Source organism: Schistocerca nitens, chromosome 8, assembly GCF_023898315.1.
Source record: "Schistocerca nitens isolate TAMUIC-IGC-003100 chromosome 8, iqSchNite1.1, whole genome shotgun sequence".
Classification (NCBI taxonomy): Eukaryota; Metazoa; Arthropoda; class Insecta; order Orthoptera; family Acrididae; genus Schistocerca; species Schistocerca nitens.
Genome location: NC_064621.1, coordinates 396,364,340 through 396,389,686, shown reverse-complemented (window position 1 = coordinate 396,389,686; position 25,347 = coordinate 396,364,340). Strand labels below are relative to the sequence as shown.

General features: G+C 41.1%; 1 protein-coding gene and 1 pseudogene across 1 annotated transcript in view; one reads left to right on the top strand and one right to left on the bottom strand.

The window, feature by feature from the left end:
• The window catches only part of LOC126199584 (uncharacterized), a 168,680-nt gene that overhangs the window by 133,452 nt on the left and 9,881 nt on the right, over positions 1-25,347 (top strand). The window contains exon 4 of the mRNA XM_049936509.1: positions 13,478-13,670. Coding sequence (XP_049792466.1) covers positions 13,478-13,670 — 193 coding nt within the window. The remainder of the gene's footprint in view (positions 1-13,477; positions 13,671-25,347) is intronic.
• Positions 2,146-2,263, bottom strand: LOC126200053 (5S ribosomal RNA; annotated as a pseudogene).

The following is a 25,347-nucleotide window of genomic DNA, read 5'->3' as shown; positions in this document are numbered from 1 at the left end:
TGCTTCCACCCTGTAGACCAGAATAAAAATTGCACTAATGCTGCACTACAAAGGGGTCAGATCTTGTTCAGTGGGATTGCAGCTCCATGATATCCTTAGAGAATGGTTAAATCATGTGGTGAATGTCAACGGGGTCTTGATTGTCAAGAAAATCGTTCTGTTGCACATAAATCATAAAATGTCATTTTTGATCTGAAAAATCTGAGTAAATGAAGACTCCAAGGGAAAGATTGGTTTCATTAATATCCTCCATGCCACTTCCTGAGGTCTTTTTGTGTTGGTTTTGTGCAGTGGACTGAAATGTTTTCCTCAGCCTCTGTTAAGGAAACCATGTGATTTCAACACTGGATGTCATGATTCAGACCTCCAACAGAAAGGCATCAAAAGAAGGGGTGAGATGTGGGTGATGGAGGGGCTGTGGTGTCCCTTCAGGTGACAGGTCAACAGTGGCATTAGGCAGAATTGTGGTGAAATTTGATGTCCATGTGACATCATTAATCCACCTTACACCTCACATGAAGTTCTGAGCTCTATCCTTTTTTCCATGTGTTGCTGTTTGAAGCATCACAAAGCCTTAGTGTGATGTCAGAGGGCAGCATACTTTTTCACTGTTACAGAGGAAGGTTGTAGGCACTTTTAAGCCAAATTTCAAACTTCTGCCTTGGAATGAGAGACAATTATGAAGTTTCGATAAAGTGACCCTTTTAATTGCATTCCATAGTGCAGATTGAAGGGGAACATGAGTCTGTTTTGTTTTCCTCAAACAGTGATGCAGTATTGTTTTGTTTTTCTTTTTATTTCTACTATCTCTTTATCATTGACTATTATTATTTGTGATGTCTGCACTTTAAAAGATTTGTGTCATGTCACCATCACCAAGAGTCTTGTTCTCATGGCTCAGAGTGACATTTGCCATTTTAGTGGACACTTTATAATATCAAAATCTTAGTTAGTGGCTTAATTAAGTGTTGAGGGGTGTGATTTGAGTAGGAAAAAAATATAGTAACAAAAGACAGTGCCAATATTCAGAATCTGACAAGCACAAAGAAATAATTGACAATGGAAAGTTTGATGGCCTAAACTTTCAATATCAGTTATTTTATAAGTTTCAAGTAATTTAAAGTATGGTCTCAGAAAGAGGTAATGGCCTTGCTGGAGCGGTAACACCAGTTCCCATCAGATCACCGAAGTTAAGCGCTGCTGGGCTGGGCTAGCACTTGGATGGGTGTCCATCTGGTCTGCCAAGGGCTGTTGCAAAGCAGGGTGTACTCAGCCCTTGTGAGGCAAACTGGGGAGCTACTTGATTGGGAAGTAGCGGCTCTGGTCGCGTAAACCGACATACAGCCGGGAGTGCGGTGTGCCGACCACATGCCCCTCCATATCCGCATCCAGTGACACCTGTGGGCAGAAGATGACATGGTGGCCAGTCAGTAACATTGGGCCTTCCAAGGCTTGTTCAGACAGAGTTCTCAGAAAGAGCTAAATGTTTGCTTTCAAATGAGAAGTAACAGCACTTGCTATTTTGTTGATTAGCTCATAATGTTTTCTTATTACATACTGTAGTAGAATTTTAAATTATCTATAACTTTTAATTAAGTGCACTTCTTGTAAAACTAATTGCTTTGTTGCAATCAGGAACTCTGCCTAAGTAACTTTCTCCAATATTCATGTACATATTATGGATTATATGTGCAACTAAACTGAAAATAGAATAAAAAAATCAGGAAAAATTTGGTTATTCATGTGAGTAGAAAATGTAACAGATTTAGGAGCTTCTAACTTGCTATGTCTCAAAGTCCTAGTACCGTTTTAGTTGTTGCTGCTACAGCTTGAAACATCTGGCTTTGATGATAATGCTTGGTGAAGCCAAACTGCTACCTTCTTGTAGCTAATATTCTAATCCTCGCTTTAGCCATTGCTGTGGAATAAAGTCCAAACACTATTTCACTCTGTCTTCAGGCCATGAGTGGCCTACCGAGAACATCCAACCACCATGTCATCCACAGTGGAGGATGTGGATAGGAGGGGCGTGGGGTCGGCACACCGCTCTCCAGGTCATTATGATGGTATTCTTGACCAAAGCTGCTACTAATCGGTCAAGTAGCTCCTCAACTGGCATCACGAGGCTGAGTGCACCCTGAAAAATGGAAACAGCACATGGCGGCCTGGATGGTCACCCATCCAAGTGCTGACCACGCCCGACAGTGCTTAACTTCAGTGATCTCACGGGAACCCGTGTAGCCACTGCGGCAAGGCCATTGCCCCAAACACTATTTAACAAAATAAATTGCATTTTCATGTGAGATCATTCTTAGGTGTCTGCCTCCTTACCTGAGTGGTCAGTGAGTGCCATGCAGTGGGCCTGGGTTCAGTTCCAGGCTGAATGGGAGATTTTCTCCATTCGGTGACAGGGTTTTGTGTTGTTCTCATAATCATAGACACACAATAGCCCAATGTGGCATCAACTGAAAAGACTTGCAACTCAGCAGCCGAACTTACCCAAGTGGGGACTCTTGGCCATCAGTGCCATACAATAATTTTATTTCACTCTTAGCTGAATAATAAGCATTTCATAATCAAAGTTCCATATAGGCTATCAGTGGTGGAAATCATAAGTTTCAGATTCATAGCACTCTACACAAAATAAAGTCACTGTGTTGCAAATTCCACAAGTAGAGGCAACTCAGATAACAGCAACAGTGGAAAAAACCACCACCGGGTGACCTTATATTTGGCTGCTATGGATGCTCATGCCACTGGCCTGTGGTAACAGCTGTGTTCCTGCCACAGGTGCTCTTGCTGGGCTTGGGATATGTTATACATATTGATACATCTGAATCATCCATTTGCACATCCAATGGATTTACTAACATGCAAATTATAGTTTGACTTTATCAGATGCCTACAACATCCCTGACTTGATTCATGTGACCACAGATAGATTTGACATCCCATAGGAAGCTGAGTAAGGCAAGACAGAACATTAGAGACACTCCACGAAGAAAAATAACAACAGAAAGACTGATTTTCCCTAACGTAGGCAGGAAGAAACAATGTTACTCCCCCATACACACTTGCATAGTTGTTGTCTGCAGATCTGTATTCTTAGTTGTTGCGATAACTGAATTCTCGTCTAGTTTTATACTGTGTAAATAAAGACATTGCCAAAGGTATGAGAGCTTGTTGCTATTATAGTTCTTAAATCAATTGCATGACACATACTCTTCTCAAGTTGTCAGATGAATGTTTTCAAATGAAGTGCCAGTATTTCACTGAATTGAAAGTTCTTGGGAGCTTTGCTGAAGTAATTTACTAAGTGCTGATCTAAATAGATTATTATTATTGTTATACACTGCCAGAAAAAAATCACAACACTAAAAAACAATTAATGTATAGTAATGAAATTTCAGGAATGCATTTGTGTAGGTAACATATTCAAGTGATAAACACTACATACTCACAGGTTAATGTATGCTGGTACATTAATAACTGGTGTAACTATCAGAATGTTGAATGGACAGTCGATACAGGGATGTTTAATGCTGTTTGTGTATGACACTGAAGTTGTTGTATGTGCTTTATTGGTGACAGATCTGGTGACTGAGCAGGCCAAGGTGATGTCGACACTCAGTTGAGCATGTTGGGTTACAACAGTGGTGCGTGGACAAGCATTATCTTGTTGGGGAACACCCTCTGAAATGCTGTTTAAGAAAGGCAGCACAACAGGTTGAATCACCAGATGGACATAAAAATTTGAAGCCAAAGGCACATGAAGTAACTGCGAGAGTTCTCCTCCTGTCATATGAAATTGCATCCCAGACTATAACTCCAGGTGTAAGTCCAGTGTGTGTAGCAAGCAGAAAAGTTGGTTTCAGGCCCTCAACTGGCCTCCTGGTAAGTAACACATGGCAATCACTGGCACCGAGGCAGGACCAGCTTTCATCAGAAAACACAAAAGACATCCACCCTGCCTTGCAATAAGTTCTTGCTTGACGCCACTGAAATCGCAAATGGTAGTTGTTTGGGGTCAGTTGAATGAACACTACAGGGCATCTGGCTTGGAGATGCCCTTGAAGCAACCAATTTGTAACAGTTTACTGTGTCACTGTGGTGCCAACTGCTGCTCAGATTGCTGCTGCAGATGTAGTACAATACACCAGAGCCATAGCCTACACCTAACATGGTGGTCTTCCCTCTTGGTAGTGGTACAAGGCCATCTGGAGGTCTTCTTGTGACCATACATTCTGGTGACCACCACTGCCAGCAGTCATGTAAAGTACCTACATTCCTGCCAAGTCTTTCTGCATTATCACAGAAGGAACATCAAGCTTTTTGTAGCCCTCTTACATGACCTCATGCAGACTCAATGAGCTGGTGATAATGGCATTCTATGTCACCTTAAAGGCATTCTTGATTAACATCAACTCACTACATCCAGTCTCAAATGTATCTAATTCTCACAACTGTTACAGTGTGTACTTAAAGCAATCCTGATTTGTGCACTTATAGTGGCACTACTAGCACCACTCTTATTCAACTGTCAAGAAATTTGAATAGACACAATCTTTTAGATGTAGAAACATGCCTACCAACTTTTGTTTATGTTGCACAACTGCCTCTTGGTGTTGCATTTTTTCCTTCAGTGTATTAAAATAATTTAGATGTTTTATCATCATCATCATATTATTATTATTATTATTACAAAAATCTCAGGTATCTGTGACATATAGAAAGTTGGGATGATGTCAACTTATATTTTAGTTAGGGAGCTGAGTGAAGTGGTGAACTGTGGTTCCCACAACACTGAAAACTAGATGTTCAGTCTGCACCTGTACCTGATTTCATTAGTATTTTTGAAAGAAAATAGTTCCACTCACATACTGATACTGAGTCCTGTATACAGTATATTACTACTTGTATGCAGTTCTGCAGCAAACAGTGTTACTTGCCACATAACTAACAGAACTCTTCACTCCCTTGGTTTAGACATTCAGATAGTTTGCGGGATAGTGGCATGTGAAGAATGATTTAATTTTCCTTTGAACTGGTTGGGATTCTCAGTTTCTTGCTTTGTGGTAGGTGTGAGCTTGTGGAACTGTTTGTGACCTGAGCTTGTAATTCCACTCTGAGCCTGCATGAAAATTATTTCTGTGTCTTGTATTGTGATTTTGTACATAACTGTTCATCTGAAACCAATTTTTGTTGTCAGTCACACAGAACATTAAGGAGTAAATATTTTAGGGAGTCAGAGTAAAAATTTCAGTATCTTTAAAAAGAATTCTGCAAGGTATATAGATAACTACTATATACAATATTCTTACTGTTATACACAAATCTCCATCTCACTCAAAACTAAAGCTCAACGTAGGTTGATGGTTTGAGGAGTGAAGAGGGTAGGAAAGCGGTTTCATGAACGGTGAGGTGTAAAGGTGGAAAGAAGTATGGAGAGGGGGGTATAAGAGGGGATGGTATGGGCAGAAGATAAGAGTAGTATAGCAGAGTCTAATATTTGGAGAGGCAAAGCAAATGTTGAAAGAAAGTAGTTGCAAGTTGTTGCTGTGGGTGTTATGTATGTGTATTGGTTGCACCTGCCTGCATACAGTTTTCTTAATGCAGTGTCAATGATATTATCTCACCTGGAAATAACATAATGCTGTAGAGTTTTGTTTATTAGATTGCAATATAAAGTTCAATAAAGAATTTATTAATCAGATCTCTCAGTTAGTCAAATCTCTAATGTTGATAATATCCCATTTCTCCTTGTTACACAATGCTTTTTCAAAATAAACTACTTGGATATTTTTTTATTATGTGACAAATTCTTGGTGATACATTCTTTGTTTGTACTTAATCTATCTTCACTCTGTCCTACTTTTATATCATGTAAATAAGAGTACAAAACATTTAAAAAATTGTTTACTTCATTATAGATCTATTGGCTTTAGTTATCACAGAATCTGCAATCTTAATTTGAACATATTTCTCATTTTTGTGTCTCTATACAACCTAAAAAGTGTAAATAGAATCCTTTCCCATTTAACTCTACTTCTTCTTGCAGCCATGTGATCAATTACGTTGATTCAATCCCTCTCACTGTCAATTTAAATTCCTCCTGTTTTCCTCTTGCTTTCTCTTAGTATTGGAACACTTTCCCTTAGTGTTACAATAGGCACACAATGATAGCTCCTCACAGTAACGTTCAGATATTTGTATCTTTTGATGATGTATTTCATGTGGTCTCTGAAACTAATTAAGATGTCTGGACACCACCACAAATAGGATCATTGACCAGCATTCTCCCTCGGAAGATTATGTGATTATGATGGGTGCTCACACAGAAGATGTTATGAGGGGTACACATTGTACTGTGTCATTTGTGAATAAAATCCATATATATCTATATATCATATCTGGTGTGTTATTGGTATGATCCCTTAAACCACACTAGGGAAACTATCTACAGCATCAATGAATGTGTAGTATAAAGTAGTAGATGAAAACATCACACACACACACACACACACACACACACACACACTCAAAAAAAGGATACCATATTTACAGAGGAGATGGGATGGTAGGAGATACTACTGGTCAAAACTTGAAAAAAAGTTTTCTTATTGGTGGTACCAAGTTAGGTGGCACAGTGGTTGACACACTGGACTCATGTTTGGGAAGACGATGCTTCAAACCTGCATCTGGCCATCCTGATTTAGGTTTTCTGTGGTTTCCCTAAATCATTTCAGGCAGATGATGGGATGGTTCCTTTAAAAGGGCATGGCCAACTTCCTTCCCCATCCTTCCCTAATTCGTTGGGATCAATGATCTCGCTGTTTGGTCCCCTTGCTCCCTCCAACCAACCTTAATGAGTGGTATTTCTGCACTTAGTCCTTTGACTCTTACGTTGTTGTCAGACATTAACCATACTGTTCATGACGTTTTGAGGTTGTGCAGGTGTCAGAACAAGGAGCAGTTATTACATGGAATGTGAACAACGTAATCTGTAAAATGAATTCCTATTATCATGGGAAAAGGCAGATGTGGTCTGCTATGTCTTAGCCAGCTGCATTAAGAAACAGGCACATCTCTTGTAAATCTAACATCATCATCAGTGCCACATTTCATCTGAAATGAAGTTCAGCATGTTGTTCCAACAATTTAGGGACAGGGAATCATTCACAGTGAGGAAAAAAGGGCGCAGCAGACACAAGATATGGAGGGATTAGTGTTTCAGCAAGTAAAAGGTGATCCTGAAACAAAAGCGCAGGGAGCTGAAGCTGCTGAAGAGTGAATTACACTCTTCTGTGGTCAGTTCAGCAAGAGCAGTTTGTTTCTCTCTATCAGTTATACAGTGTGGAAGCTCATGGTTTACTAGACTACATTGTCAGATTAAAGTTCTGCCAATGGTTGCTGAAGTTCCAAAGTCCACAACTTGCATTTTATTTATGGATGAGCTGAGATTCTCAAAATCCTTGAAGTATTGAGGAAGAAATGTTTAGGTTATGAGAGAAAGATTCATAGGATCAATTTACCAGACAAATTAACAGGTGCAGTTTATCAGCAACTTTGCATGTTAATTGAACTGTTCTGTTGGAGAATGTTACTCTTGCAGAATGATAGGAGATGTAGTTTATATATGACAGGGCACAACCCAATTTTCTATGTCTTTTTTGTCAGTATCTAACACAAATGTTTAATGAGTGATGATTTGATTGGACAAGTTTATAGCATAACCTCCTCATTTGCCTGACCTTAATCCATCAGTTTATAACCATGTGGACATTTAAAGGCATTGGTGTTCCATATCCTTCAACCATGTACATGTGTGGACATATGATGAAATCTGAAGGGCAGCAGGTGTGTTCACATGAGTTGGTAATTTGTTGAGAAAGAGGGCTGATTGGTTGGTTAATTGATTGATCTGGGGGAGGGAACCAAACAGTGAGGTCACCGGTCCTATCGGATTAGTGAAGGATGGGGAAGGAAGTCAGCTATGCCCTTTCAAAGGAACGTCCTGGCATTTGCCTGAAGTGATTTAGGGAGATCATGGAAAACCTAAATCAGAATAGTCAGACACAGGTCTAGACCATCGTTCTCCAGAAAGCGAGTCCAGTGTGCTAACCACAGCACCACCTTGCTTGGTGAAAAAGGGCTGAAGGATGTACAGTCTCGTACAGATTCCCGTATGGAGGACATAGAGATAGACATCCCTGGGGTTGTGAAGCAGCTGAATGGGTTGAAAATAAATAAATCGCCAGGTCCTGATGGGATTCCAATTCGGCTTTACAGAGAGTATTCTACTGCATTGGCTTCTTACTTAGCTTGCATTTATCGCGAATCTCTTGCCCAACGTAAAGTCCCAAGCGACTGGAAAAAAGCACAGGTGACGCCTGTATATAAGAAGGGTAGAAGGATGAATCCTCAAAATTACAGACCAATGTCCTTAACATCGGTTTGTTGCAGGATTCTCGAACATATTTTCAGTTAGAATATAATGAATTTCCTTGAGACAGAGAAGTTGCTGCCCATGCATCAGCACAGCTTTAGAAAGCATCGCTCCTGCAAAACACAACTCGCCCTTTTTTCACATGATATCTTGTGAACCATGGATGAAGGGTATCAGACGGATGCCATATTCCTTGACTTCTGGAAAGCATTTGACTCGGTGCCCCACTGCAGATTCCTAACTAAGGTACGAGCATATGGGATAGGTTCCCAAATATGTGAGTGGCTCGAAGACTTCTTAAGTAATAGAACCCAGTACGTTGTTGTCGGTGGTGAGTGTTCATCGGAGGTGAGGGTATCATCTGGAGTGCCCCAGGGAAGTGTGGTAGGTCCGCTGTTGTTTTCTATCTACATAAATGATCTTTTGGATAGGGTGGATAGCAATATGCGGCTGTTTGCTGATGATGCTTTGGTGTATGGGAAGGTGTCGTCGTTGAGTGACTGTAGGAAGATACAAGATGACTTGGACAGGATTTTGATTGGTGTAAAGAATGGCAGCTAACTCTAAATATAGATAAATGTAAATTAATGCAGATGAATAGGAAAAGGAATCCTGTAATATTTGAATACTCCATTAGTAGTGTAGCTCTTGACACAGTCACGTCAATTAAATATTTGGGCGTAACATTGCAGATCGATATGAAGTGGGACAAGCATGTAACGGCAGTTGTGGGGAAGGCAGATAGTCGTCTTCGGTTCATTGGTAGAATTTTTGGAAGATGTGGTTCATCTGTAAAGGAGACCACTTATAAAAAACTAATACGATCTATTCTTGAGTACTGCTCTGGTGTTTGGGATACCTATCAGGTCGAATTGAGGGAGGACATAGAAGCAATTCAGAGGTGGGCTGCTAGATTTGTTACTGGTAGGTTTGATCACACGCGAGTGTTACGGATATGCTTCAGGAACTCGGGTGGGAGTCTCTGGAGGAAAGGAGGCGTTCTTTTCGTGAATTGCTACTGAGGAAATTTAGAGAACCAGCATTTGAGGCTGACTGCAGGACAATTTTACTGCCTCCAACTTATATTTCGTGGAAAGACCACAAAGATAAGATAAGAGAGATTAGGGCTCGTACAGAGGCATATAGGCAGTCATTTTCCCCTTGTTCTGTTTGGGAGTGGAACAGGGAGAGAAGATGCTAGTTGTGGTACGAGGCACCCTCCGCCACACACCGTATAGAGGATTGCAGAGTATGTATGTAGATGTAGATGTGTTATGATGAGTAGTAATATTATTGACATGTGGAATAATCGGGTCTACTGCCGGATGTTTGTGTCGCTCTGGCACAATATTTCGGCCACGTAACTCGTTGCCTTCTTCAGGTGCTACCTGAGACTGTCATGTTGGAGGATCTTGTCCAGTATTTATGCCCAGAGGGCGCTGGGTGCTCTCATTGCCGTCCGCGCCTGCCTGACGTTGCTTGTAATGTGTTGTCTCTTCCCCGGTGCTCCCTCGGACGTCCGCACCCGACTTGGTCGCCATCTGTGGCAGCTCTCTGAGGCATGTCCTATGTCGGGCGTTCCGTTCGCGGTCTGCGCCCACCAGGTACTGCTCCTGAGGTTTTGGCCCCTCCCTGGTGCTCCCACGGACGTCCGCGCCCGGCTCGTCCACCATCTGTGGTCGTGGCAGCTATCTGGGGCCGGACCCGCGTTTGGCATTCCGTTCGTGGTCCGCGCGTGCTTGGTGCTGCTCCTGAGGTGTTGGCACTTCCCTGGTGCTCCGACAGACGTCCGCGCCCGCCTCGTCCACCATCTGCAGTTGTGGCAGCTGTCTGAGGCCCGTCTCACGTCGGGGGCTCTGTTCGCGGTCCGCACCCGCCTGGCGCTGCTTGTAAGGTGTTGTTTCTTCCCCGGTGCTCTCTTGGACGTCCACGCCCCACTTGGTCTCCATCTGTGGCAGCTCTCTGAGGCCTGTCCTTTGTTGGGCGTTCCATTCGCGGTCCGCGCCTGCCTGGCGCTGCTCCTGAGGTGTTGGCACTTCCCTGGTGCTCCGACGGTCATCTGTGCTCAGCTCGTCCCTCATCTGCGGTCGTGGCGGCTGTCAGAGGCCCGTCCTGCGTCGGGAGTTGCGTTCGCGGTCCACGCCCACGTGGGGCTGCTCCTGCGGTGTTACTACTTCTTGAGGAGTTTCTTGGTTCATTTCGTTGGGCCCTGATAATCTCCAGAGCCGGACTCCACGCCGAGCTGAGCTGGTAACCGCTGTCTCGGTTTATTAGGTTGTCGGTGACCTTGATCTCGATGGCCTCCTTTATGACACTGTCCCAAAATCTTGGCAACTGTGTCACTATTTTGGTATTTTTGTAGTCCATTGAGTGGCCGAGCTCCAGACAGTGCTCCGCTATGGCAGATTTTGTTGCCTCTCCGAGTCTGGTGTGCCTCTGGTGTTCTTTACACCTGACGTCCACCGTCCTGGTTGTATGGCCAACGTATGACTTTCCACACTGGCACAGGTTGTTGTAAATGCTTGGTTTACGTAGCACCAGGCTGTCCTTCACACTCCCTAGCATTGTCCCAATTTTAGAGGGTGGACAGAAGATACTCTTTATATGATATTTTGAAAGAATTCTGCTGATCTTTGCAGAAATAGGTCCAGCATATGGCAGGTATGCCACCTTCTTCGCCTCCTCTGGCTCCTCTTGTGTACCCTGTGGTTGGCTGGTAGTACGAAGTGCCCTTTGGATGTCTGTGGAGGAGTATTCATTTCTGCTGAACACCAGCTGTAGGTGTTCTATCTCTGTGGCCAGACTTTCCGTATCCGACAGAGCTCGAGCCCTGTGAACTAACGTTTTCAAAACTACATTCTTCTGTGCTGGGTGGTGGCAGCTACTGGCTTGAAGGTTTAAGTCAATGTGTGTGGGCGTACGATACACACTGTGCCCCAGAGTGTCATCTGCCTTCCTCTTGACCAGGACATCCAAGAATGTGAGCTGTCCATCCTTCTCTAGCTCCATAGTAAATTTTATGCTTGGGTGGCGTGAATTTAGTTGTTCCAGAAAGTCATCTAGCTTCTCCCTACCATGGGGCCAAATGACAAAAGTGTCATCGACATACCTAAGAAAGCACTTAGGTTGGTGAGTGGCTGATGCAAGTGTCTCCTCTTCATACCTTTCCATGAAAAGGTTGGCTACCACTGGTGATAAAGGGCTGCCCATTGCCACTCCTTCCGTTTGCTCATAAAATTGACCCCCATAAAGAAAATATGTTGAGGTCAGTAAATGCTTGAACAGGTCGAGCAGGGCACCATCGAACTTCTCTCCAATGATATTGAGTGAATTGGTGAGTGGCACACGTGTGAAGAGCGACACCACATCGAAACTAACCATGATGTCAGAGTCCACGATGTGTAGCTGGCTTAGCCATTGTAGGAATTCCTCTGAGTTCCGAATGTGGTGTGCACATTTGCCCACATATGGTGCCAATATCTTCTTCAGGTATTGTGCAGTGAGGTATGTCACTGCGCCGATGTTACTGACAATAGGTCGAAGAGGGACCCCCTCCTTGTGGACCTTGGGGAGTCCATAGAGTCTGGGTGGTACAGGTGCTTTGGGATAAAGCTTCTTGATGACCTGTTCAGATAGACCTGTCTCCTACAGCAACTTCCGGGTCTTCTTGTCCACCTTGTCAGTGGGGTCGCCATCTAGTGGTCTGTAAGCAGTGTCTTCCAGAAGTTGTTGCGCCCAACAAAGGACAGGCCTCAGAGAGCTGCCACAGATGGAGACCAAGTCAGGCGCGGACGTCCGAGGGAGCACCAGGGAAGAAACAACACCTTACAAGCACCGCCAGGCGGGCGCGAACCGCGAACAGAGCCCCCGACGTGAGACGAGCCTCAGAAAGCTGCCAAAACTGCAGATGGTGGACGAGGTGGGCGCGGACGTCTGTCGGAGCACCAGGGAAGTGCCAACACTTCAGGAGCAGTGCCAAGCCGACGTGGACCATGAACAGAACGCCAAACGCGGGCCTGGCCCCAGACAGCTGCCACGACCACAAATGGTGGATGAGCTGGGCGCGGATGTCCGTGGGAGCACCAGGGAGGGGCCAAAACCTCAGGAGCAGCACCTAGTGGGCGCAGACCACGAACAGAACGCCCGACACAGGACACGCCTCAGAGAGCTGCCACAGATGGCGACCAAGTCGGGTGCGGACATCCGAGGGAGCACCGGGGAAGAGACAACACATTACAAGCAACGTCAGGTGGACGCGGATGGCAAAGAGAGCACCCAGCGCCCTCTGGGCATAAATACTGGACAAGATCTTCCAACACGACAGTCTCAGGTAGCACCTGAAGAAGGCAACGAGTTATGTGACTGAAATATTGTGCCAGAGTGACACAAACATCCAGCAGTAGACCCGATTATTCCACATGTCAAGATCCCGCTGGGAAAGCCTGAAGAGTTACAGTAATATTATTGATCTCCTGTATTGCCAAGATACAGATAGGTGTCACAGGATGGAATATCCTGTATCTCAACAAATACTTCTTTCTGTAAATAGGTTTATAGCACCTTTTATTGCCTTGAACAGTACTGACTACTATAGGAAAATGGCTCACTTTTCTAAATATACTTTATGTATCCAAGGAGTGAATCCAATTAATTATCAGTGGGAGTAAATTAGCACTAATCATCATTTTTTGTTAGATACTTTGCAGAAGTTGCCAGAAGTGATTGCTTCTGCCTGCGTTTCATCTATCTGATGAACTTCCTTCATTATGGAATTCACAGGTCAAGTTGTCTGAATGAAGAAATGGTTGACTTTTCTTTTCAGCAATGATGTCAAGCCCACCTTTTTATTTATATATTTTAATTTTGGCTACAGTGACACGGTAGTTACTACTATTATTGTTACATCAATTGAACAATGTGTATTTTTATTTTAATGGTGTACAGTAAGTCATTCACTTATGAAAAGTTTGTAATTTGACAGCAGGATTAACTAATTTTGCATAACTCACAAGTAAATAATTTGGTATGCAGGAAGCAGAAGAGAAAGAAGAGCAGGAAAAGCTTCGTAAAATTCTGCTACAGCAGTGTAACAGAAAGAAAGCAGAACGTCTTCAGCAGCAGAGAAAAAAACAGCAGGCAAAACAACAACTGGAAGCCATTCTCTTGCAACAGCAGGAGGAGTACCAGAAGATGCTGCAAGCTGCACGTGAGGCCCGATACAAAGGTGAGCAATACTTACAGGTCATTAGCATTTAACTCTCACAGCTGTTTCAGGAAGATTCAGTGCAAACTTTTCACCAGAAAGACTTCAGTAGGTGTATTGTAAAATCACAGATACTGATAATATATTTGGTAATTTCTTAAAAATGTTTTCCCTTTACATTCTTTGAGCTTGTATTGTTGTGGCAGTGACCTCTTGTAATGTTTAGTGGTTCTTGGCTGGATGAGGAGAGGATGGTTGATACGTGGGTGTCCGGTTTCACTTCACTCACTACAACATAAAATGCACATGTGGTTAAAATACACTTTATTATGGGAACCAATTGAGTACTTAACTTCAGAGCAGTTAACAGCAATCAAAAAACGTGCATTAATTCTTGGCTCTTGTCTGTGTCCATATCACTACTATGTACAATGACTAACGTTCCCTCACAGTTATCTAAGGAGCAAGGCGATGACTATCCTTGTGGAAGACTAGAGCATAGTGTGACGTATTGAGGTGCAATGCAAACTGAGTCCCGATGTGGCCTACAGAGGTAAGGATATTGAGAGACTGAGAGAGCTCGATTGGTGGCAACGGCCGATATGGACGCTGTCCAGGGGCGTTATTGGCACATAACTTGGGTGCATGTCATGGTCTTCTCTTGTCATAGGCATGCTTAGTTCAGTGCCTGCTATATAATTTTTCCAAGAGCTGATTTGTGTGCTGGTGAAAGCGTATGCCAGCACATGTATACTGCATAAAAATCTGTTGGTGCAGACAGGATGATAATGTAATTAAATGATCATGTAATAAATTGTAGAATAACCATGATTAAAGAATGTATGCAATAGTTTGCTCACAAAACGTGACTAAAAGGTCCACTCAATAGTTAATTTACAAAACATAATTGAATGGCAACACCAAAAGATATATGAGGAACTACACTTTCAGATCATTCTGAAGAAAGAAAAGAGGGAATTCTGCTGACAGCTGAGTTATGTGGTAAAGGAAAATTGGGATTAAGAAAGATGCAAATGGTTCATTCTTACCAGTGAATGTGAATGATCTAATTTAAACAATGGAAAATACAGAATGGAATAACAACACTATTACAAAAAGGATAGATTGCTACTCACCATACACAGGGTGACAAGAAACAGTTTGAAAAGCACTGCAGAGAAGATTGTGCTGAGAAATTATTGTTAAGAAAGAAATTTGATATGTTATGCTGTTTCTGGGTTATTTAGCATTGAAGTTAGCCGATAAGATCATTGCACACACAAACTGAAGCAGCCCGCCCAAGACAGTGTCACCAAACTTGCTCTAGATGTTAGCTTCTGTTCACCTAGTTTAAAATGATCACTTCTGAAAAAGGAACATTTTAAGAGGAAATGAGCATGTGACTCACAGATGTTTGCACATTATCGCATTTTAGCACATGCAAGAGCTTGAATTTGTGCATGCATTGACCTGATTCTTTAACTTCAAAACTAAATAATTCAAAAACAGCATGGAATATTGTATTTTTTCTTAACAATTATTTCTGAGCACGAGCTCCCCTGCAACACCCTTACAAGCTTTTCAGATGGTTTCTGACCTGTAGAGAAGACATTGAGCCACGGAGAGGCACAACAGTGGTTGTGTGTGTGTGTGTGAGTTGTCCTTTGTGTGTGTATGTGTGTGTGTGTGTGTGTGTGTGTGTGTGTGTGTGTGTGAGTGAAGGAGGCCATTTGGTCGAAAATGTACCAAATTGACCACTTTTTCATAAATTGGAAGTGTGAAACATAAAGGATCCACATAAGCAATTTGATTGTGTTTTGGTCCAGATATACTTCACAAATGACAGATGATCTCTTTGAATTCAGAAACCTGGTCTTAACCCTTCAGTATTATTTTTGGCTTCTTATTTGCTACCACTTCTCACGTATGCATCATTATTTTTTTCTTTTGTACTTCAATAACTTTGTGTTTGATGGAACTTTAAACTCCTCTGCCCCCTCTATTTTTATAGTATATTTGCACATTAAATACAACATTCTTAAATATTTTATTATTTTCTTTTCCCTCTATTAATTATAAATTTGATATGTTACTCTTTTGCTTCATCATTTCAGCTTTGTTTAAGATCATAGTTTCTCTTGAAGAATATTCCTTGAGTCTCTTAATGCAATTTTCTCTTGTGACAGTTGAAAGAAAATTTAAATAAAAATAGGGGAAAAATATGATTAATACATGGAAAAGAGAGAACTCTTAATTCAGAGGACTACCTTGAAATAACCTTTGAAATGACGTTGCGCACAGTGATTGAAAATCTGCTGTTATATCAGGAAACAGAAAACAGCCAGCCTTGTTTACTAAAGATATCTCCAACAATAGAAAACAATAGAATAAAAACAGACTAGAGCATAATTAAACTGGGTAAAAAAAACTGCAATGCAAATAAGTTGGCCAGTTACGTGGGAGGAGCATGATTCAAACCCTCATCCGTCCACCCAGGCTTAGGTTTTTATAGTTTTCCTGAATCTTTTCATGTGTGTGCCACATTAGTACTGCCAACAAAATCCTAGCTGAAAATCTTCCCTATGTCTCCACATCTGAGGTAATACTCTTTTTTAAAAACCTCGAATCTGGCGTGAGATTAAATTCTGAGCCATCTCCTGTATTCAGTGATATTAGATTTTAGTCTGTGCAAATGATGTACTGCAGTATAGGACAAGTCAATGAGTACAATATTACATGGAAAAGTAGAGTTTCCTCTTGACTGTAGGAGGGTTGTTGATGCTCTTTATTTTCAAAAGAAGCTTACTGTGAACAATATTACATGCAGAAGGAGAGATTCCTCTTGACTATAAGAGGGTTGTCGATGTTCTTTATTTTAAATAGAAGCACAGCTGGGACAATCAGGACCAACTGACTGTTATGTCATCCTCAGCCAATTGCATTATCTGGCTGCAGTGTGGAGGGGCATGGGATCAGCACACCTTGCAGAACTTGGAGTCACTACTTCGCATTCAAGTAGCTACTCAATTGGCATCACAAGGCTAAGTGGATCTGTTCCAGCCCCCTACCAAGGAAAAAATCCCTGGCAGTACCAGGAATTTAATCTGTGCCCTCCAAATGGCAGCTGTCTATGCTGATGACAACTACAGAGGCAGACCTGTTGTATGCTACCTTCTCATATATTTTTGAAAGAACTGGCAGCAGAGAGATCAATAGATATTACATGTCTCTCAGCATATTTGTGTACTGGCATAGCTGTATCATGCTTAAATCTGCAAGGAAATATGACAGTTTTCATAGACTGCTTCCATAAACAAAACAAGATATTGCTGGTTAAGTCACCATATAATTTTAGTGCCTTATTTGATATTCTGTCATATCCAGAAGAACTGGTGTTTTTTACTCATCTGAAGATTTTTTAAACAGTATCATTAGGTGTTGTGGATTTGATGTGTAGTGCCATTGTTGGAGTGTTAAGCAATTCAATGACTCCTGATGAAAACAGAGGGTTTCACATCCTGTATTTTCAGCTGCAGAAAGGAAAAAGTTATTGAATTCTTAGGCTACCCTTTTCTAATCATTCTTATCTGTTTCAGTTTCTATGAACTGTTCTACTTAACTGTCGTAATTTCTTGTCCTATTTGTTTCAGATTTTATGATTTTTCCATATAGTTTATGTTTTATTGTTTGACCTGTTAATTTTCTGTGCATAATGCACGTTTATGGCCTCCTTGATTACACAGTTTAAGATTTTTACAGTATTTCTTACAGTGTACTTTCACTACTTCATTTATGCTATCACTCTGTTTTAGGCAAGATTAGATTAATTAGATTAGATTAGATTAGATTAGATTAATACTAGTTCCATGGACCATTAATATGATATTTCGTAATGATGTGGAACGAGTCAAATTTTCCAATACATGACATAATTAAATTAATTTAACAACATAATTAAGTTAATATAACAACTGTTTTTTATTTATTTTTATTTTTCTAATAATTTTTTGTTTGTTTTTTCTTTTTTTTCTTAATTTATATCTAAAAATTCCTCTATGGAGTAGAAGGAGTTGTCATTCAGAAATTCTTTTAATTTCTTCTTAAATACTTGTTGGTTATCTGTCAGACTTTTGATACTATTTGGTAAGTGACCAACGACTTTACTGGCAGTATAATTCACCTCTTTCTTTGCCAAAGTTAGATTTAATCTTGAATAGTGAAGATCATCCTTTCTCCTAGTATTGTAGTTATGCGCACTGCTATTACTTTTGAATTGGGTTTGGTTGTTAATAAAAAATTTCATAAGAGAGTATATATACTGAGAAGCTACTGTGAATATCCCTAGATCCTCAAATAAATGTCTGCAGGATGATCTTGGGTGGACTCCAGCTATTATTCTGATTACACGCTTTTGTGCAATAAATACTTTATTCCTCAGTGCTGAATTATCCCAAAATATGATGCCATATGCAAACAATGTGTGAAAATAGGCGTAGTAAGATGTTTATCACCAAAATTTGCAATGACCCTTATTGCATAAGTAGCTGAACTCAGTGTTTCAGCAGATCATCAATGAGTTTCTTCCAGTTTAATCTCTCATCAATGGACACACCTAAAAATTTTGAATATTCTACCTTAGCTATATGCTTCTGATTAAGGTCTATATTCATTAATGGCGTCATACCATTTACTGTACGGAACTGTATGTACTGTGTCTTATCAAAATTCAGTGAGAGTCTGTTTACAAGGAACCACTTAGTAATTTCTGAAAGACAGTATTGACAATTTCATCAGTTAATTCTGGTTTGTCAGGTGTGATTACTATACTTGTATCATGAGCAAAGAGAACTAACTTTGCCTCTTCATGAATATAGAATGGCAAGTCATTAATATACAGGGTGTTTCAAAAAAGACCGGTATATTTGAAACGGCAATAAAAACTAAACGAGCAGCGATAGAAATACACCGTTTGTTGCAATATGCTTGGGACAACAGTACATTTTCAGGCAGACAAACTTTCGAAATTACAGTAGTTACAATTTTCAACAACAGATGGTGCTGCGGTCTGGGAAACTCTATAGTACGATTTTTTCCACATATCCACCATGCGTAGCAATAATACGGCGTAGTCTCTGAATGAAATTACCCGAAACCTTTGACAACGTGTCTGGCGGAATGGCTTCACATGCAGATGAGATGTACTGCTTCAGCTGTTCAATTGTTTCTGGATTCTGGCGGTACACCTGGTCTTTCAAGTGTCCCCACAGAAAGAAGTCACAGGGGTTCATGTCTGGCGAATAGGGAGGCCAATCCACGCCACCTCCTGTATGTTTCGGATAGCCCAAAGCAATCACACGATCATCGAAATATTCATTCAGGAAATTAAAGACATCGGCCGTGCGATGTGGCCGGGCACCATCTTGCATAAACCACGAGGTGTTTGCAGTGTCATCTAAGGCAGTTTGTACCGCCACAAATTCACGAAGAATGTCCAGATAGTGTGATGCAGTAATCGTTTCGGATCTGAAAAATGGGCCAATGATTCCTTTGGAAGACATGGCGGCCCAGACCAGTACTTTTTGAGGATGCAGGGACGATGGGACTGCAACATGGGGCTTTTCGGTTCCCCATATGCACCAGTTCTGTTTATTGACAAAGCCGTCCAGGTAAAAATAAGCTTCGTCAGTAAACCAAATGCTGCCCACATGCATATCGCCGTCATCAATCCTGTGCACTATATCGTTAGCGAATGTCTCTCGTGCAGCAATGGTAGCGGCGCTGAGGGGTTGCCGCGTTTGAATTTTGTATGGATAGAGGTGTAAACTCTGGCGCATGAGACGATACGTGGACGTTGGCGTCATTTGGACTGCAGCTGCAACACGGCGAACGGAAACCCGAGGCCACTGTTGGATCACCTGCTGCACTAGCTGCGCGTTGCCCTCTGTGGTTGCCGTACGCGGTCGCCCTACCTTTCCAGCACGCTCATCCGTCACGTTCCCAGTCCGTTGAAATTTTTCAAACATCCTTTATTGTATCACTTTTCGGTCCTTTGGTTACATTAAACCTCCGTTGAAAACTTCGTCTTGTTGCAACAACACTGTGTTCTAGGCAGTGGAATTCCAACACCAGAAAAATCCTCTGTTCTAAGGAATAAACCATGTTGTCTACAGCACACTTGCACGTTGTGAATAGCACACGCTTACAGCAGAAAGACGACGTACAGAATGGCGCACCCACAGACTGCGTTGTCTTCTATATCTTTCACATCACTTGCAGCGCCATCTGTTGTTGAAAATTGTAACTACTGTAATTTCGAAAGTTTGTCCGCCTGAAAATGTACAGTTGTCCCAAGCATATTGCAACAAACGGTGTATTTCTATCGCTGCTCGTTTAGTTTTTATTGCCGTTTCAAATATACCGGTCATTTTTGAAACACCCTGTATATTAAGAACAACAAAGGACCCAAGACCGACCCTTGTGGAACCCCATTCTTGATAGTTCCCCAGTTTGAGGAATGTGCTGATCTTTGCATATTTTGAGAACTGCTTATTTCAACTTTCTGCACTCTTCCAATTAGGTACGAATTAAACCATTTGTGCACTGTCCCACTCATGCCACAATACTTGAGCTTGTCTAGCAGAATTTCATGATTTACACAATCAAAAGCCTTTGAGAGATCACGAAAAAACCCAATGGGTGGTGTTCGGTTATTCAGATCATTCAAAATTTGATTGGTGAAAGCATATATGGCATTTTCTGTCGAAAAACCTTTCTGGAAACCAAACTCACATTTTGTTAGTATTTCATTTTTACAGATATGTGAAGCTACTCTTGAATATATTACTTTCTCAAAAATTTTGGATAAAGCTGTTAGAAGGGAGATTGGACGGTAATTGTTGACATCAGATCTATCCCCTTTTTTATGCAAAGGTACAACAATAGCATATTTCAGTCTATCAGGGAAAATGCCCTGCTCCAGAGAGCTATTACACAGGTGGCTGAGAGTCTTACTTATCTGTTGAGAACAAGCTTTTAGTATTTTGCTGGAAATGCCATCAATTCCATGTGAGTTTTTGCTTTTAAGCAAGTTTATTATTTTCCTAATTTCAGAGGGAGAAGTGGGTGAGATTTCAATTGTATCAAATTGCATAGGTATGGCCTCTTCCATTAACAGCCTAGCATCTTCTAATGAACACCTGGATCCTACTATATCCACAACATTTAGAAAATGATTATTAAAAATATTTTCAACTTCTGACTTTTTGTTTCTATAGTTTTCATTCCATTTGATGGCAATACTGTCTTCCTGTGCGCTTCTTTGACCTGTTTCTCTTTTAATAATATTCCAAATTGTTTTAATTCTATTATCAGAGTTGCTGATTTCAGACATGATACACATACTTCTGGATTTTTTAATAACTTTTCTTAATATAGCACAGTAGTTTTATAATATTTGATAGTTTCTGGGTCACTACTCTTTCTTGCTGTCAGATACATTTCCTTTTTCCGGTTACAAGATATTTTTATACCCTTAGTAAGCCATGGTTTGTTTCATGATTTCTTATGAGTATATTTAACTATTTTCTTGGGGAAGCAGTTTTCAAATGCATTTACAAAAGTGTCATGAAATAAATTATATTTTAAATTGGCATCAGGTTCACGGTACACCTCATCCCAGTCTAACTGCTGTAGGCTTTCATTGAAATTTGTAATTTTTAAATCGTTGACTGAACGTACTACTTTGGAAAACTGTTTAGTACTGCTGAATGGAGCTATGTCATATATTGTAACCATTATCAGAAAGACCATTCTCAACAGGCTGAGCATTTGTCTGGTTAAACTTATCTTGGTCTATAAAGAACTTATCTATCAGTGAGCTGCTATCCTTTACCACCCGAGTAGGAAAATCAATAATGGGTGTCAAATTGAAAGAACCGAGTAATACTTCAAGGTCATTTTTCCTATTACCCTCTTTCAGAGAATCAACCTTGAAGTCCCCACAAATAATAATTTGCTTCCCCCTGTCTGACAGACAGTACAACAAGGAGTCCAAATTTTTCAGAAATAGATGAAAATTTCCCGATGGGGACCTATATACAGCTACAATTATATATGTGCCTTTATTTAATTTAAGCTCACAGGCACGTGCTTCTATATGTTTCTCTACACAAAACTTTTTTGTTTCTATACTTTTTGCACAATGATAACTTTTGACATATATGGCAACTCCTCCTTTCTCCATATTTTCTCTCATTACATGTGCAGAGAGCTTATATCCACTTGCATTTACCTTATCCATATCAGTAACAATGTGATGCTCAGACAGGCATAGTATATCTATTTCATCCTCAGCTTCTAAATCTTCTAAACAAACCAGAAGCTCATCTATTTTATTCTTTAAACTCCCAATATTTTGATGAAATATATTTACATTATTTTTAATTATACTTTTATGAGAACCTTTCCTTATTCTAACATTTGCGGTACTCTCCTATCTGAGTTTCTCATTGTGCTTAGGCCTAGTTCCTATACCAGTGATCACATGTTGTTCAGAGAGGCAGATTATGTCAGCTGGGTTGGGTGACTTTAATTCATCAATGCAATTACCTAGGACTGAGATACAACTTGGTGGAGATAAAATTTCTGGTGGTTGGTGAAAATTTATAATTGACAGCTGTGATTGGTGATCCAATGTGCTAGAATTGTGCTGTTTAATTTCTTTCCTGAACTGAAGATTTGTTTCAATCCTGACCTCTCATAGAACTTGACATCTTTCTGTCTTACCTATCCTAAAAAAAAGGTGCTGCTCCAACACCTGTAACCACTGGTATTTTACCATTCATGGCAGTGCCTTCCCCCTTAAATTTCCTGCTATTACCCCAGCCAGTTTACCCTTCAAGTTCCCTTTTCTGGCACATGATATTCTAATTACTGCTGCTATCCACTCTTTCTGTCTACTTACATTTCATGTAATTTTAATTTGTCTTTGGGGGAAGCTCGCTTCAAAGTATTTAAGAAATAGGTTTAAAATGAATTAAATTTCTTATCCATTGTGTCTTCATGGTAGATCTCTTTCCATAGTTACTGTTGTAGACTATTCCTAAACATGCGGGTGAATTCAGTGTTTATTATGCCAATATTCCTAACTTGTATTTGTTCAGTAACTCTTTTCCTGTTGATGAGTTTTAGTGTTGCCATTAGACCATTATGATCAGATTTGTCATTTACTACAGCCTGTATTTTTACATCATTATGATATGTAGGGTACAGAAAACATTGTGAATAGCAATCCTGCTGCAGTCATCTACTCTTGCTGGGAATGTGATCACTGGGTGTAAATGAAAGTAATACATCAATATTTTTAATTGTCTATGACTGCTGCTGTTTGGTAGAAAGTCAATGTTAAAATTTCCATACACAATAAGCAAGGAACATAGTATATTTCCTACTGGTACACTGAATATTGTTATAATTGTGAGGATCAAGCAAATATAAACTGGAAGTTTTGTTTTACATGCCTTTTTGTGAAAGAGAGCAGCATTATTTCTGCTCATTGCTGCTTTCATTTCCAGTGATTGTTGACCACAGCTAGAACATCATACCATTTCTTTAGTCAGAATCACAGTGGCAGAGCAAGAGGTACCATCATATGTTGTGCAATGAATTTTAGTCAAGTCTCTCACAAAAGAGGGTATAAAACCATTCAAAATTTTGAAATGACTTGCGGCACACTTCAGTGACAACACTCTGAGGAAAATTCAAGAGTATATATGCCACAAAAAGTTTTTTTCAGAAATAAGAAACAGTTGTGAATGCAGCTCACAGATGTTGTCTGATGACCAGCATGACTGAGGACAATATTTACTTTGTTAGCAGCTTATTGAAGATTCTTACTAAATAGCAGTTACTGAAATTGGTATAAACCATGGAAATGCTCAGGTGATCATTACTGACAATGTTGGATTTTACCAAGTGTTCACAAGGTGGATGTCTTGTCTTCTCACTGCAGAGCACAAATTTCATTATCTCAAGGAGTGCAGGTGTGTGGTGGCACGCTACCAAACTGAAGGAGAACATTTATAGCCATAGACTGTGACTGTGATGAAATGTGGGTGCACCATTACATCCCAGAACAGAAAGAAAGCAGCATGAAGTGATGTAAGAAAGGATGAATCTGCACCCATGAAAGACAAAAATAATCTCTTGAAGGGGAAGGTTCTTGCAACAGTCTTTTTAGGATTTACAGGAGTTCTTCTCTTTGATTTTCTGCATGAACATTGTTCTGTGAATTGAATTTTGCATACTACTGACAACTTTTAGACCAAACAAAGTGTGCATGTTATCAGAAAGGTACACATTTCTAATATTGGATGTGATCATGCTTGACTCTGCACAGCTGTCTGAATGTGACAAAAGATATAGGGATTGTTTTGAACCACACTAGAATATCCTTCCTGTAGGCCAGGCATGTAGCCCTGCTATCCTGATTTGTTTCGACCCCTAAGGGAAGCTGTCGTGAATCACAGTAGAGCCGCGATTAGCAGTCTTTATTACATAGTCACAGAACATACAATATAACAAGTCAAAGATACATTGTCCTAAGAGTAAACAAACAGTCTCTCAAATGCGAAAAGTACATCACTCTGTGACATCCTCCCCACCCTGGTCGACCTCCAAAGGTACGGCCAGCTGCACAGGACGACTAATGATGAGACCTTCTGGTGTCCGGAGTATTATCGTCCTTACCCTGCCGTCTCTTCCTGGTAGCACCTTTTCTATCCTGGCCTTCTTCCACATATGTCGCAGACGAAGGTCCTCTTGGATCAGCACGATGTCGCCAGGGCGAAAGGGGATGACTCGTCCCGATGGGTGTTTAACTTCATGGTAGTTCCGGAGCTCCAATAGGTATTCTTTAACCCAACGGTTCCAAAAACTGTCACAGAGTTGCTGTCTCAGTCGGAATTCCTTTGTTAAATTCGTGCTCGCTGAAGGCTCTGGTCCCGTCGGAATAGTCGTAAGTTTTTCTCCCGCCAGAAAATGGGATGGTGTGAGTGCATCACAATCATCTCCTGGTGTGATGGGCCTGGAGTTCTCCGCGGCTTCAATACTGATCAAGGTGGTGTTCAGTTGTTCCTCAGTGAACTTTGCGAGTCCCAGTTCCTTCCGTAGGCAACGCTTTATAGTGCCCACCATTCTTTCCCACCATCCTCCCCACCAAGCCGCACGGGAGACAATGAATTTCCAAGTAATACCGTGGTAGGCGAGGAACTAATAAGATTTTGTGGTGGTTAATGCCTTCCAAAGTTGGGCTAGTTCCATATTCGTGGCGTGGAATGTTTTCGCGTTATCTGTATATATCGTGTGGGGTAGTCCGCGTCTTCCGGCGAATCGCTGAAGTGCCATAAGAAACTTGTCCGTTGACAAGTCTGTACAGAGTTCGAGGTGTACAGCTCGTGTGGTAGCACATGTGAAAAGAGTGATATATGACTTGTGCGTTTCCTTCCCCACTTTGATGAATAGTGGGCCAGCAAAGTCTATTCCGGTTACACCAAATGGTTTGGCAGGTGAAACTCGTTCAGGTGGCAGCGGTGCTTCGATCTGTTGCCCTCGTGGATTCTTCAAGATCTTGCATGCGAGGCATGAGTATAGGATTCTTTCGATGGCCTGACGAGCTCTAAGGATCCAAAATTCGGTTCGC